This window comes from Sitophilus oryzae, unplaced genomic scaffold, assembly GCF_002938485.1.
Source record: "Sitophilus oryzae breed Bouriz unplaced genomic scaffold, Soryzae_2.0 scaffold_810_pilon_pilon, whole genome shotgun sequence".
Taxonomy (NCBI): Eukaryota; Metazoa; Arthropoda; class Insecta; order Coleoptera; family Curculionidae; genus Sitophilus; species Sitophilus oryzae.
The window spans coordinates 2,030,205-2,047,078 of record NW_022147429.1 but is presented as its reverse complement, the minus strand read 5'-3'; the positions used below and the strand labels follow the sequence as shown (position 1 = coordinate 2,047,078).

The following is a 16,874-nucleotide window of genomic DNA, read 5'->3' as shown; positions in this document are numbered from 1 at the left end:
GTATCTTAACAAAAACAACTTAAATATTCTTTAAAATAATTTCAAGTCCGACTCTGATTATATCGGAACAATACTGATAAGCGCTAATTAACATTGAATAAAAAAAATCGAGCCAATTGGAAGATTCAAATAAATAATATCCAGGTCAGCAATTTAAACATATTATTTTTAACTTTTTTTATTGTGAGTTTGAAATTTTATTGTACGATCTAATAATCTGCATAATATTAATCTCAGTTATTATAAATAAATGAACTTCTACAAACTAGCTTATAATGCTCTTGTTTCGAAAGGGTTACTCCCTATTACACGAATTTATTTCTCGTCCAATTTTATTTTTAGCTCTTTGAACTTTCTTCTTATACTTTCGAATGCATTTTGTACTCTCTATTGTAAATGTTGAGATGTATTGATTTCACTTTTACAAATAACGGCAGGTAATCCCCCCTCCCTCCCCTTGGCGACAGGTCCAGGAACCTCGCTGGCCATTATACTGCTCTACCATTTAAAATCCATCTTCCGAGAAAATGATTTGATTGTTTATATTTAAGTTTAAAAGCTTATCAATATTGTAACGATGAATAAATTAAATATTAAAAAAACAGAGCCGGACTTATATTAGTTTAAATAAATTGTGTTCAAATGTCCGAAACAAAAAAAATAAGTATGGCATATCATTGTACTCAGGAGAGCGAGTTCTTTCAAATTTTTGAAAATACTATCAGATAGCCCTGATAAAGTGCAACCAAAATTAGAATGTGCAATTATTTTTTAGAAATTGATTTTCAAAAAAATCCGTTTTTCCAAAAAACTCAGCAATCCGTAAAAATCTTAAAACTTGTTTGATGGCATCTTGGTGAACCTCCAAAAGCGCAACTTTGCCCCTATTTAACCATGTTCTATTACAGTACAGCTATTACAGTTACCGAGATACCAATGCTCGTAATTGTAACAGAATTTGTAGCATCCTGTATTTGCACTTTCAAAATTTATAGGGTATTTCCCGTTTACCTAGAACTATGAAATTTGATCAATAGTACTGTCTTATACTACAGTACACTGTATAAGTACACATATAGGGAAATTAAAATAACTTCCGTTGCACATCATAATACGACCACTAGCAAACTCCATAAGACAACGATTGGTGTCATTGATGACGTGCAACGGAAATTGTTCGAATTTCCCTATAGAAACGATACAAGTACACTGAAAACGATTCTGTAATTAAATAAAAAAAAATATAGTCTTTATTTAAAGGTGACGATTGGAAGTCTAGCACTGTAAGACGAAGACAAGACTACATATTAAAATGCAAAGGAGTCTTGATCTTGCGCTTCCTGGATGCCCTCATTCCCATATTACTCTAAATGTTAAAAGTTCATAATGACTTTTTAAAATTTGGAAAGTCTTACAGTATATACCTTTCCTTTTCCCTTCCATTTCCCTTATTCGTCTTCTCACATTTCTCTTGTTTCTGTCCTTTCTTAAGTTCTAGTTGTGTGTATTATAAAGATTGTCACATTTTGGCTTGCTCTGATATATAAAATAAAAGTAACAATAATGCTTATACAGGTTAGCACGTCCAAACAAAATAAGAAAAGGTTTGGCACATTTATAAAATATTTTTCTTTTCAAAATAAAATATTTTACCTAGATTTGATTAATGGTTGTATTTTATTAAGTAGTTAGTTGTAGAAATAAAATAATATACAACCCCCGAAGAAAAGTTAGCATTACCATCTCGAGATTTAGTTAATATCTCGACAGTAATGAAATACTACTTCACAAATTAAAAAAAAACATAAAAATGAAAATATGCATCAATCGCTTAAAAATCAGTGTCTTTTGAGGGAAAATTAAATCTGTTAGTGTAAATTTGGGCATCAATTAAAGTAAAATTTAATGTATTAATAACATAAAAATAATAAATGTAAAAAATATAACTTAAAAATATTAAGATGTGAAATAATAAAATAATTAAAGGTAATACGATAACAAATTGTAAAAAATCTAATAAAAACTTTATCCTAGCATACTACAATCAATAATCTATAAAAGAAAGTCGAAGTAACTTTACTATTTGCTAGCCATTTACTTAAAACTATTCCAATTAATTTAATTCTTTGCTTTGTTTCTTTTCATCATGTATCAATATTTTTCATTGCATATCATATATTCCTTTGTTTATTGGAAATTTATACAAATATTAGTTTACTACTACAAAGAAAGCGACAGTTACAAATTCTATTTACAAATAATTTAAAATATACGGTAATAAACCGTATTAAAGATATTTTTCAATACCATAATCAAAAAGACATATAAAATGACTTTTATACAGATAACTCGTCACTTTCGCCATGAACCTTCCCTTAGCTGTTCTGATTAATACTATTATAAGACAATATTTTCTTTATACCAGATGCGTAGTTCTACTATCTGATTTAGAAAATAACATAAATTTGCAAATTAAAGTACCTTTTATTAACATTAAAATAGATAATGAAAATTTTAGCGAAAAACAGAAAATATTTTTTAATAATTTTGGATGTCAGAATTTCATCGTTTATGTAGACTATTCTGTATCAACTTTTATCAATATAGAAAATGAAATAAAAAATCATAGCGAACGATTCAACGAAAGAAGGTTTGTGTTTGTACAGACTAAAAAAACAGTGGAAAATATTTCACAGATCTTTGAGACAAAAGAAATTTTTTATGTCCCAAACTTAATCATTATTAATCAACTAACTAGTTTATATAACCAACATAAAGAAAAAGGAATATCAGTAAAGCAGAAAAATACAAACTTCAAAATAAAGACACATAAATATACAGGTTGCTGTAATAATAATGAAATAGTATTCCTTGATCAATGGTTTTCAAAGAACTCTTCTTTTCTTTATGGTGTGAATTTATTTCCAAATAAATTAACTGACCAGAAAGGCAGAAGTGTTAGAGCTGCTGTTTTTACATACGAACCCTACACAATTGTTGGTAAGTTGTTCTATATTTTTTGTATAAATTTGGAAATTGAAACATACAATAAGTATCAGTTACTACGTATATCTTGATCTAACTTAGAAAAAAATCTAGATAAAGATATTTTGAGAAATGATACAACGCGCACTAACGACCTGGCCGTTGGCTGGTATGCCGCTTGTTGCCGCTTTTCTTCCAAATTAATAATTTTTCAGATGAAATCCTTTAAATTTAACGCAAAATGTTCTATAAGATATAGTGTTTTTGTGTAGTTTTTGCACACGTGTAGAAAAAAAAAGAATTAGTATACAGACTAGATCAAAGGGAAACTTAAATCTAGTCTTTTTTTATCAGGGGTCGATTCTAGAAAAAAATCAAAACATTTCTATATGATATATTCTATTTATGGTTGATATGATACCTGTTATTATACTTTCGAGTTTCGATGGTAAAAATTAAAAAAGCATATTTAAAGTTTCTTTTTGATCTGCCCTGTATAATCTTTCTATTTTTTCCTCTACAATGTGTGAAAACTATACTAATTACCTACTGTAATTACCATTAAGATTTTAAGTGCATTATTTAATATTAGAACATTTAATAAGCTCATGAATAGGAACTTCGCTTTTTAGTTAACTCGGATATTTTAAAATTTCTGAAAACTATATTTTCTAATTGGTAAAATGTAAAAAATCGTTAGAACTGACAGCCCTGCTGAAACTGGTCGTTCTTCTGGATGCATCTATGTACGCAATATATCCGACCAGCTAACCGTCCGTCGCGTCAGTGCCTTTGAGCTCTAAGCTCTAAGGTATTTTCCTCGGTATTTTTCATCTAGACACTTCCTCCTTAACAGAAAATAACTGTTGTTTCCTTATTGTAAATAGAACCACCATATATTTTGTATATTTTAGATTCTGCAAGATCAACCATTTTCAAATTTATTTTTACAAAACCAAACTTTTTTGACCAATAATTATTCTATTTTGTGCAGAAAAAGATTCAAATAACAGCTACAGATATATGGGCTCAGAAATGGTAACTTTACTTGTTTTTTCTCAATATCTGAATATGACATTAATACCTGTAATCAATGAAAACGATTACTGGGGAGAAATTTGGGATAACTGGACTGGAAATGGTTTATTAGGTAATCTTGTCGAAGATAAAGCTGATATTGGTGCAGGTAAATTTTAATTTTTTAAGACATTACAGATATAGAGTACCCGCATTTGAAGCTGACACCCTCGCGAAATCAAAGACATTATTGCATTGCGAACGATCCTTGCTTATGATTGTAGTTTTTACCGATCCATGAGTGTAAGCTTCATAAGAAACATTCACATACAAGTTCATAGGAAATCCCAAGGAAATTCTAAATATGAGAATGAAAACTATCGCATTTTAATTTTTCTGTACAAGTAATTATATAAATGAATCGTTTATTATTAAAAGGGCATATGTCTTGGCCAAAAATTACATTTTCATTGCAAACATTACTGTAAATCAAAACGCATTTATTCTTGAAATGTCATAACTCCTTCTTTGCTCAAGTTGATGGATTATTGTTTAATTTTAAATGGGCATATGTCCCGAACTTGTGACCATTTTAAAACAAATTCGTCATACGTCGTCCTAGTATTTAGTTATAATACGATTTTTTACAAATTTCTTTTTGGTTGTTTAGTTTGTTTTTTCAGTTTGTCCCTGCATAAATGCATTTTTTTAATAAAAAGTATAATTATCGACTTTCTAGTGTTGTCGATCCAAAATAATTTACACTGTGTTTTTTAATTGGTACTAATTATTATTGGCTAAGTATAATTATTATGGTTGAAGTAAATCGTTTTTCATAGTGCTTTTACGTTACCAGGGGGTAAGTACATGAGGCAATGTGGTGTACAACCTAGAGGCATTGCGGGGCATTGTGGGGCATTGCCGGGGTATTATGAGGCATTGTTGGGAAATACAAGGTATTGTGAGACATTGAAAGGGCAATGTGGTGCAATATTAAAGCTAGGTATATAGCGCGCGCATCCTCCCACCATCACTTTGATTACGTCATTACGTCACCAACACTCAAACGGCTTGCAGCCGTCAGCGCAACGGGTCAACGCTCTAGCTCCAAACATCTTATTGTTTCGGAGTAGTTATTATCGCAGTATGTATATGGGAGTTCATTTTAAGCGATACCACTGTTGCTATCTCCAAAATGGAAAGAGGTATACGGTCGGTTAAATTAGGGAAAAGTTGCCTGTCTGCAGTTTCCTATACCTATACCAATAAATATAAACTGTTCGTCTGTTATTAGTCCTAAGTTGTTTTTACCAAAGCGAGAGAGAGAGAGAGAGTTTAAAAAATAAATATTTCGGAAATATATTTCTGTTATGTGTAGTTTTTAAACAAAAAATATAAATATTATGGTTTTTGTGCCTTTAGGTAATTTATTATGACAATGAAATATATAAGAACTATGTAGGGGCTAAAAAACAGTGTTTACCCTTTTTAATATTATTTGTCTCTTTTCACCACATCCAATGAAAAGAGGTAGATATATATTGCATTAGGGGGCATTGCCAGGCAATATTGGGCAATACGGGGCATTGTTGGACAATACGAGGCATTAATGGGCAATACGGGGCATTTTTGTGCAATGTGGGGCATTGTCGGGCATGATTGAGTAGGAAAGGGGCATTGCGGGGCAATATTCGAGTAATCGAGGCATTCATTGCCTTTTGGTGTACAGAAATTGGTCATGTACTTACCCCCTGTTTGTTACTAAAAGGGCACAAAAAGGAGAGAAGGTTTTTCGAAGGTTTAATGTTTCTGCTGGTGAAAAGTTAAAAAAATGTGGACACGTGATCTTTAAATAATAAACGATTAAATTTTAAATAAATGTCCAATAAATAATCCATTCCTTAGCCCGTGATTAATTTTCTAATAACAGCACAGAGGAAAATTCAATGTAAATATATAGAAAGTATAGGTATATTTCCTTCATAATAACGTACCTGCTTAAAAGTTGCTTAAAAAATCATCAAAATCGTCCCACTAGAACAAAATATACTAATTTTTAAAATACATCAAAATTTTAAGGTGCCCGTTTTTCGTGCCGGTGAGTGTAAAATATATTGGTGAATTTGACGATCTTTGGGCAATAGACTTCATTTAAACATACAATCAAAAAGCACAAAATTGCCTCAAAGCATTTACCAATAAAAAATGAAATATTGATTTAGGGTTAAAGACAGAAGGCGGAAAAAGAGAAAAAAAGAGAAAAATTAAAAAAAAAACAATGAAACGAAACTCTGAATTTATATTGTATTCGAATACTTCGTTGACAATCAACTGCGTTCTAATGTTTGCCAGAACGAAATACTTCGATTATTGATATTTGAATAGTCCTAGCCTTCACTAACTCTGTGCGCATGTATGAGAACACGTGCGGTAGGTGAAACGCGGATACTTAAAATCAACCAAAGGTGACCATTATTACAGTTGAGGGTTGGAACCTTTGGTGTTGCAACAGCAAAATAAAATACTAAATCACCACAATACACCAAAACACTTTTACTTTTTTAGGTGTATTGTTGATAATTTAGTGTTTTATTTCGCCAAAGGTGACTAACTGGGTGCGGAACAAGCTGTAGTCTGGCTTAAATTAACAAGTTTAAAGGCTAAGTAGTTTCAAAATTAATGATTGTATTTTAGCTGCTTTATATACATGGGAAAGTGCCTACAAATTTCTTGATCTGTCAAAACCGACTGTAAGAACGGGTATAACATGTATAGTACCAGCACCTAAGTAAGTAAATCTTACATATAAAGCATGGATATTTCATTTTTCAATTTTTCTTTCATATTGTTCTATGTATGTTTTTTTTAAATATAACTGTAATATTTGGTTTTCAACATTTTTTTTAGTAGCTAATCTAAGTAATGTGTCCATTTTGAATTTTTATTTCAATTTAATTATTTCTGCTATCTTTCGTATGGCGTTACATGTAAATAATATTTATAAGAATAACGTATTTAAAGAATATTTTAATTTTATTTAACAACATAAAATAATTAAAAAAAATTATTTTAGAAATAAAATAATACTTGTATTTTTTTAGATTAGCGGCGGGATGGTTGATGCCCTTATATGCTTACACGCCTGAAACATGGCTAGTTGTAACTGCTACTGTAATAGTATGCATTGCATCTACATTCGTGTTTGGACTTTTGTATCTCTCCGAAGATAATAAACATAGGTACCACATGACCATCATTTTAAAGCTGGTTTTAAATCTAAAACAATTTATAATGTAATTTCCCATAAGAATTGTTTATCTGTTATCTGGTATCAAGACTGCCCTCTAACTCCATTCAGAAGGCATTTCAAATCACACTATAATAAGAAGCATTTTGATTTTCTTCTAAAACTACATGTTCTATAACATCAGATCTCCCCTTAAATCTAAAACTTTCTTCGCAAAAAAGTCAGTACTTCCTCATAGATTTTGCATCTGAAGAATCGGCGGATTGGTTGGTGGAAACGGCACCTTAGCTTAAGAATTGGCAGAGGCCGGGACTAGTTGCAGGAGAAATAATCCCTAAAGAGGAGACCATCACGGTCTTTCTGCCGATGAGCAAAAGAAAAGACAACACCTACCTGCTGAGCCTTATCCAGGCTCAGAACTCCAATGTAAGGAGATCGAGTTGGCGAGTCATCTACTCGAGGGAGGAGCAAGCGCGGTTTTAGAGGAGGAGTAATGGGAATAATTAGCTCCTTTAGATCGATCAAATTTAAGAAAAATAAATTATTAGATTTTACATAACTTAAACGTCAAATGAAAAAATCCTCTTTAGCAATTCATTATTATATATCACAGTTCTGCTATAATAAGGACGCTTTGTTAGAACTAACAAATAATATTCAAATTTTTTAAGAACTTTTAGAATTTAGAATGAGTGGGAGGGTTAGGATGCCTTTCTTGAGTTATAACTCATCATACAGTCCCAATGCTTTGACAAAAGCCAGTATCTGGGACGGTTTTATAGAGGGTAGTTCTCCATCTCCAATATCAGTCGTACCAAAGTTCATGGCAGGAATGGTTGTCGTCTCGGCGCACTCAGTGATGAGGTGTACTGGTGTTTCCCCATTTTCCCCACAGAATCTGCATTCGCCGTTTCTTCTTAGTTTCAATTTACTGAGGTGTCATTGTGGAGACAGTGTCCTTTTATAAACCCCGTGACAATCCGAAGATTGTTCTTAAAATATCTTATATAAATCTTAAATCCAGGAAAATCTTTGATTTTTCTTGATCGTAAGCTCTCAGAAACTTCTTCGAGTGTCTTAGACCGTTGCAAGATTCCCATTCCAGGTTGCGGATGGAATCTTCCAAGTTCTTGAGTTCCGCCTTGAGTTGGTTACCACTTGGAAAGCAGAACGGTTCTGGTCCATTTAGTGGAGTGTTCGCTCCTTTTCTAGCTAGATAATTTGCTTTTTCATTGCCTTCTATCCCTTGGTGAGCAGGCACCCAGAGTAGGAGGACTTTGTTTTCTTTACCTAATTTATTCAACTTCTCTATGCATTCTTTGTCCAATTTCGAATTGATTGATACTGAATTGATCGCTTTCAACGCTGCTTGACTATCAGATAAGAAGCTATTTCTTGTTTCCGATAGTTCCTATCTAAGATAAGTTGTACACATCTTTCGATAGCGTAGACTGGTAGGATGCTAGGGTAGGAGCCCATTGGTTCGGAGTGTTTAGTACATTAGTATTCGGCCCAAATACTCCGATCCCTGTTCCCGCATTGGTTTTGGAAGCATCAGTATACCAAGTTATGGTATGGTCTTTTAACTGATGGGCAGACGTTTCTCTCTTCCAATCCTTTTTATTGCTTAATACTACATTGAGATGTTTCTCAAAGTTGTACGTTCTTGGCATATCACCCACTGGGAGTTGCAGGAGTGGTATTTCCTTTTTGAGGGTGTTCCAAGTCCCTGATCTGAGAATTCTCCCAGTAATGATTCCGTTAGTGACCATTCTAATCATTGTCGCATTGGCATATCTACCAATGATAATGTGCAGTGGTGTTAGATCTAGAATGGCCTCCATTGCTGCTGTTGGACAGGTTCTCATGGCTCCTGTGATGCAAACGCTTGCTAGTCTCTGGACTTTGCACAGGTTTAGCCTTGCCATCCGTTGCTCTAGTTTTTTGTACCAGGCAACTACTCCATACGTAATCATGGGTCTTACTATCATGGTAAATATCCAGCGCAAAATGTTAGGGGAGCACAATTTTATCAGTCTTCTGCATATCATGAGAACCTTTGTGGCTTTGCTAGTAATGTTCTTAATACGTCTATTCCACACAAATACGTTAAAATAATATATACGACGGCCTCCCCATAAGAGCAATGAGAGGATTTACGTCCCAGTATTGAAGGAGGACAGAAAATCGAGTCGAATGTTTCAAGACATAGGTTCATCCTTGTTTAGTCAAACTTCCTACAATACAAGAATAGACTTATGTAGGAAACGCATTGAAATTCTATAGCCATCCTTCAACATCGGGACAGGAATTTAAGCGGTACCCTCCGGATACTTTATTTTAAACGTATTTGATTCCACAGGAGTTTACTGTCCAGGGTTATTCCCAGATATTTAACTTCCTGTGATGGCAGTATTTCCTTTCCATCTAGTTGGATAGGAAATTCAAAATTTAAAATCGGTGTAACTATCTGAAAACTTATTTTTTTAAGCTCGAAAGAAAATTGTGTGTTCTACGTAACACTCCCTATGTATCCGTCACGTTTATCAGTTTAGAGGATTACTCCTCACATCCGCTTGTTTAGTGAACGTCGTGAGGCAAATAAGAAAACTAACTTTTCTCAACAGTCGAAGAGTCCCAATAACCACTGCTTTCTACATATACATCGCCAGCTGCCCGGATCACAGCCCGGATCACCATCGACATCATAAAATTTTCTGAAGTTCGGTTAAGAGCTCTTATCCCTTCTAAAACGCTGACAATCTTAATAAATTGCAATTCAAGATATTGCCTGCGCACCTCGACGATCAGTTCGAAGTACCTACTTGTTTTAATTATTCTTTTCTATAATCAATATTTCAAGTCAGTAAACTGACTGTGGTACACAAAAGTATTTGTTATACCAACATGACATGCAAATAAGATTCCTCAGTCTCAAATTTAAGGCCAGCAGATTTAAGAAAAGCATATTTAAGAAAAAAATACTCTATTTTTATTATTATTATTTCTATATTAATGTTTTATTCTTAATAGAAATTTTATCGCGGTGATTTACCCACTGATCTTCCACTCATTCTACATTATACAAGTATACTTCGTAAGTACCCGAAAGTCTATTTCATTGTAATCATAAGCAGAAAAATGCTTCGGTATAAGAAGATAAGCTGAGACGAGAAGTTAAATGAGAAAACACGAAATATCGCCCTTCATTATTCGACCTTGACCTACTTCGGCTTATTTCGCGTGTAGGGACCGTTTTTAAAGGACAATTTTAAAAAAAGACAATATTTTCCTTGTTCATTGTTAGGACTTCTTTTATCTTATGTTATGTAACAAAATCGGATTCTAAGCTTCAGTGGGGATTCGCATAAAGGGACGATCAAAGCTGCTTCTGACTACTCGCAAATGTAGGACAATAAGCAGATATGTGACACACGGATGGTTTAAATCAAGTGATCATTTTCGTTAACAAAGCTTAATAATTATAGCTCAGAATTCAACTTGTTACATAACATAATATAAGTGAATATCTAGGTAGGTGCGCAGATTTCCATGCAAATGATAGCAATGAATAGGCTGTAGTTGTAAGAAAGATGCCTACCTATATTATAGTCGGTCTAAGAACAAAAAGTAATTATTTTTTAATTAATTTTTACGGCACAAATATAAAGCCAGTATTGACTAAATTAATATGAAAATAATTTAAAAATAAATCTAATAAATTCTTTGAAGCCTTTGTAAATTTTATAGCATATAGGTAGATTCCAAGATATAAAGATAGAGCAATATTCCACAAGAAATCTAGTCAAATAATATAAATAAGCCAAAGATTAAAAAATCGGACATGTTTTTTTCTTGCCGATGAGCAATATAATATGTATTATTAGAAATAAATGCTTTGTTTGTTGTATCTTTTACAGAAGAAAAAACAGAAGTTTAACTAGAATTAAACTATTTGAAAACGTGACAACGTGTGTTGCTAAGCCATTTTTAATGCAAAATGTGACAGAAAAAGAAATAAAGAAAGGAAAATCAAGCAGATACTTTATGGGGTTAGTTTTCATGACTGCTCTAGTTTTAAGGTACATAAAATACACATTGTATTGCATTAAAAACACCTTTCCTAATTCATTTTTATTTATCTAGTACTACATATGACAGTGGATTTGCAACAATAATGACTGTACCAAGGTATGAAAACCCTATAAATACAGTTGACGAGTTTGTTGCCAGTGGATTATCATGGGGTGCAACACAAGATGCTTGGATTTTCTCCATACAGGACGCTAAAGAAGTATAATATTTCCGAAATCAATTGAAAGTACTGGGACTCTTAACTCGCTTGTCCAGGCGATGTCGACAATGGCGATGACAAAGACAATGCCGAAATTAAGAGTCTCAATCTATTCTATATCCCGTACGACCAAAATGATTTCTGATTAAGCTTTGAAAGCTAAAAAAATCTAATACCATTTCCGATAAGAATAATTTACTTATCGTCATAGTACCCTTCACCATAAAACTTCTTTATCATATCGTAAAAAAAGGGTGAATTCCACAGTATAAACATAGTGTATTTGAACTAAACAATTCCTTAATGCATATTTTGCATCAAAAACATTATGAATTAAGTACTTGGTATGTAACACAAAATTAGAATAACTTGTGCTCAAGCAGTAAAAGAGCAAATGTTTAGAGATTTATTTTACAATAACGAAGTGGTGAAAAAAAATACTTGACAATATACAGAAAGAAATAGTAAGAGGGCTAATAAAAAATTCTGGATTTAACACGAATGATTAAGTATTTGAGACTCATTACCTTGTTTCATATTGTAGAAAAAATTGTTTCATCTTAAAAAATAAAAAAATAAATTATATTAATGTTACATTCCAAAATAATTTGAGTATTTCCGGATATACCAATTCCAAACCGATGACCGTCAAATGAGCGGTTCACTTCACAATTCGATTAACATTACTTTTGAAAAGTCTTAAATTTAAGAGTATATTCATTAATTAATCACACATACACACACTTTTTTCCAAACATTAAAGAAATAGTTTTCTGAAAAATGTTATAAATATAAAAATTTATGAATATATATGCCAAGTGGTTTTACACTTAAATTTAAGATTCTTTAAGAAGTGTATTTAATCGAACTGTGCAATAAAAGGCTTGAATATCAAGTCATTACAAATTTATTGTCTTTTTATACCGTGTGTTTGGTTTGGTTAGGTTAGGCTCTGAAAAATGGCTCACCTTTATAACTTTTTTATTTTTTTCAAATAAAAAACAAGATTTGATATGTTATTAGGATTGATTGGAAATTACTACAACTTTTGATTTTTAAATGACACCCTGGGTATATTTTTACTTTATTCGATAGAAAATGACACTCCGAATATAATGTCAAATCTTGACATTTTCCCATATGGTTTATTTGAAATTGTAACATGCGGTTCATAACGACAATTTGACTCGAAATACCAAGTGTGTGGTACCAAATTATTCGTAAAAAATGTTTTTTTACAAATTTGCTAAAAGCCACCCTCGTTTCATTTGAAAATATTGAGATATGATTAAAAATAGGCTTTGTGCATATTTTAACAGGCCAGGACAAGACACGTAAAACGTTAGATAATCAAATATATTTTTCCAAAGCCATGGCACTTTAGATTGAAATTTAAAATAAGATTTTTTTAAACAAAAAATGCCAAAACTCGACATGTAATATGTCATTGTCTATTGAATAAAGTAAAAACATATCAAGGATGCCATTTAAAAATTAAAAGTTGTAGTCATTTCTAAAGATACACGAAGTGACCGAAAGCAATTATGAAAAACGTCAATCAATCCTAATTTATGTCATAGGTATACTAACAACATACGTAAATCTCGTTATTTTATCGAAAAAAAATAAAAAAGTTATAGGGGTGAGAAACACCCGGTATATTAACTTAATTGGCCAAGTAACAAAAGGATTTCTTGATGAAAGATTCCATTTTTTAAGCTATATAAATATTTCTTTCAGAAAAAATATAAAACAATCGTTGAAAGATTTATAGCAACATCAGAACATGAATTAAGAAAATTGTCTCTGACTGATAATTTTGCTTTTTCATTAGAACGACTACCGCATGGTAAATCATGATTTGAATTATTTATATCTCACAAATATAATATATTATATTTCTTTTTAGACATTTTTGCTATAGGCTCTTATATAAAAGAGGACGTTATACAAAACTATCATTTAATGAGCGAAGATTTTTATTGGGAAGATTGTGTGGTAATGTTACGCAAAAATTCTGTGCTCTTGCCATACCTTGATGCCTTTGTATTAAGGGTTTTTGAAGCTGGGCTTATATCCTACTGGCAAAATGAAGTAAGTTTCCATAGTTATAATAGGTACCTACTATTTATAAAAAAATTGTGTGTGCACTATTTGAGCATATTTGAAGTGAAATTTCTTGAGGACTCCATTCGGCTATCTCTAATACGTGCCGAGTTTGGTTCCAATCGCCCCATTATTAGGAAAAGTCCTGATGATTTCGTCCATTTAGAGGCATCGGTTCGAAACATCGAGTGCGTAATCCTGTAGCCCGTCTTGCATTTTGCCGAAATCGATTCACCTTTTTCTTCAATATCAAATCCTTAGTCCCACCTTGATGAAGACTTAAACGAAATGTCGTATCCAACTTTGTAGGTGTGGGATCGTGTGAACCGTTGCTCATGTAACCTACCCACCAAATTTAGACATATCTTACGTCAAAACTAACTGTCACAGTGACACGTATCGTACATGATACATGGTCAAGTTTGCCTTGGTCCAATCTATCGACATACCAAATTTCATTTAAGTCACACGATATTTTTATTTGATTCATTGATGATGGGGTTTCGTATAGTGAACGTCGATGATGGTTTCGTAGAAACAAATATATGTATGTACAGGGTGGTCGGAATTGGTATGTTTTAACAGAGAAAACAAAACCGAGATAGATGTCATGGGCTCGATTTGTGAGATACGTTTAATGGCGTAAACCGCCTGTTGATATTTTTACTGCCAACAGAGATACTTTTTTCAATCATACTTTTTCACAATCTTTTTGATTTTTTTACCATTTTGAAAATTGTCCATAACTTTTATATTTTGCGGAAAAATAAAATTCTGTAAAAACGTTCTTAAGACACTTTTTAAGCACAATCCAGTGGCGTAGTCAGCTTTTTTTCTATGCTTGCTCTTTTTGTCAGAAATAATAAAAAATATAATTTTTTAACTGGAAATCATTCCCTTTCCAACGATATAAAGTTATGGGTAACTATTTCTAAGAATGAGAGAAATGTTAGGTTTTTTATCTTTAATTCGAAGCGGGCTTTGATTTTGTGTTGACCTATTTGCCTAATTATTTTTTCTCACAATTTAATATTCTATGTTATTATTTATCTGCATAATTAAATACTTTGGAAAAGGTAAATTTTTAATCTATTTATATATTATTAGTATTAGTAATTACAACTGAAATCAACACAATAAACAAAGAACAAAACTAAAGAAACGTATTTTTGGAGTGACAAATATGGTTTTCTAAAAAAATTCAAAGATGTTCAAACTGAGCACCCCCTTGCTGAATACACAATAAACATCATTTGCGCACAGAGTTGCAACGATTTATTAGGCAAACTGGTGTATTAAGTCCAAAAGCTTGCTTATAGTAGCCTTCTGCAATTCCTTCTCTCGTCCCAATGGTTCTTCCCTTATATATAAGGTTTTTTAATTTCCCTCATAAAAAAGTCGGAAGGAGTTTGGTTTGGTTTGGTTTGATCACCGAACCTAGTAGGCCAACATATGGGCCCCTTGTTCCAACCCAATTCTCTCTAAATTCTCCATTTAATAGTTCAGTTATAACCCTGGTGTTTTAATTGTAATTGGTAATACTAATATAGAATGCACACTGGCATTCACCAACTAATAGAATCATATCAATTCTTTCTGATGTAGGATAAGTTTGCATTTTCGGCAAATTTGTGAGAAATTTTTTTGTTTTCACTGAAACAAAATGATAACTAGTTGTTAAAGTTGGACCAATTAGACAGCTATGTTGAAGTAATGTGAGACACATCACAGCCACCTAGATTTTATCAACTAATAAACATCTACTCAGATCATATCTTGTAAATGAAAATATCTAGGAAAATCTTTGTTTGAGGGGTAGGCAGCCTTAATAGTATTTTGAAGAGACATGAATTTTCCATTGAATATCGGAATAATATACTGGATATCGGAATAATATACCATTTAAAATAAGAGAGTAATATGCTTTTAAAGGTGGTCAATGTTCAATATTAATTTTTTCTCACCCTGTATAACTTTTTGAATCAAGTTTTAATTTGATTTAAAGTACAATAGTTAATTTAACTACATATTAGGCTATACCGGGTAAATTCGAAATTAGGTAGCTTTTATTGTAATTTAAAAATTGTTCTTTATTTCTAGAAAATGTTAAATATGTCAAAAACCTTACATTTTGGTCATATACTTCTCTTATAAAACTCACCTTTATTTTTTTCACAGAATCTGAAAATCAATTAATATATAGGGTGTTCCATTACAAAAAATACAACTTTGATATGTAACTTTTTTTGGGGATACCCTGTAGAACTCTATATTTTTAAAAAGTGCTCTGAATTAACCTACATATGCTCACAAAATTCCATTTCAATACAAACTGTCGTTCTCCTTGGAGCCTCCGCGGCGTATGAGAGGCGCCACCCTGTATAATATCATGAAAAGATGGGGATTTTCGAGCCCCTTATGAGTTTGAGCCCCGTAGCTCGCATTGGGCCCGAGTTACGACGCTCCCAGATCGTTACCACTTTTCCTCTCGCAAGCTTGTGTGTCACGGCCTTCAATTTTTACTCCCATAGCGCGTAAAAAGGTTTCACTTCAAAAAGGTATTCGTTTCTTTAAATTTATTTTACTGATTTCTTCATAGAGTAACTTTAATAAATAAGGATTGTCACTGGATCGCTGGTTAAAAGTTGCAGATAAAATTGACAATATCTTTTTGTGTTGTTCTCACTAATTAAATAAGTCTTGGTTTGTTCTGTTCATGTTTTAGGCAGCAACCCTTTATTTGGACCAGACAGTTCAGAAAGCAGTGAAATATTACTTACATCATCAAAATAGACAGAATATTGTCAAACTAAAAATGATACACGTAGAAGGCGCATTTGGTATCTTATGCTTCGGATATCTCTTTGCTTCAGTTATATTTGTGTTGGAAATTATCTACTACAATTTTAGTAGATAAATAATGTAATAAATTATTTAGTTAATAATAAAAATAACGTCTGATGTCAAATTGTTTTTATTATAACCTTGGAGAAATTATTAATTATGAGTCATTAGTTTTAATAAGGTGTGCATCCATATTTATTTATCATTTACTTGTATAGAGTTTAAATTATTGATGGTCGTAATAACACTAAAGCAATAACATATTACATATTTGTAAATAAGTTAGAATTAAGTGGCAAAATTTTCGTTTAATATTCAAGTTCCATTCCATTATACAAGAGGACACGTTACAAAAATATAGAAAACAGAAATTTACATAAA

The 16,874-nt window shown here is 32.0% G+C and overlaps 1 protein-coding gene across 1 annotated transcript; it reads left to right on the top strand.

Moving 5' to 3' along the window:
* Positions 1 to 894: 894 nt before the first annotated feature.
* On the top strand, positions 895 to 16,566 carry LOC115889081 (glutamate receptor 3-like). Its single transcript, XM_030908995.1, has 10 exons — positions 895 to 942; positions 2,667 to 3,000; positions 3,986 to 4,171; positions 6,697 to 6,790; positions 7,104 to 7,241; positions 11,170 to 11,331; positions 11,396 to 11,543; positions 13,284 to 13,392; positions 13,453 to 13,637; positions 16,375 to 16,566. Exons 1-10 carry the CDS (start codon positions 895 to 897, stop codon positions 16,564 to 16,566), a joined length of 1,596 nt encoding a protein of 531 aa, XP_030764855.1.
* Positions 16,567 to 16,874: the final 308 nt, after the last annotated feature.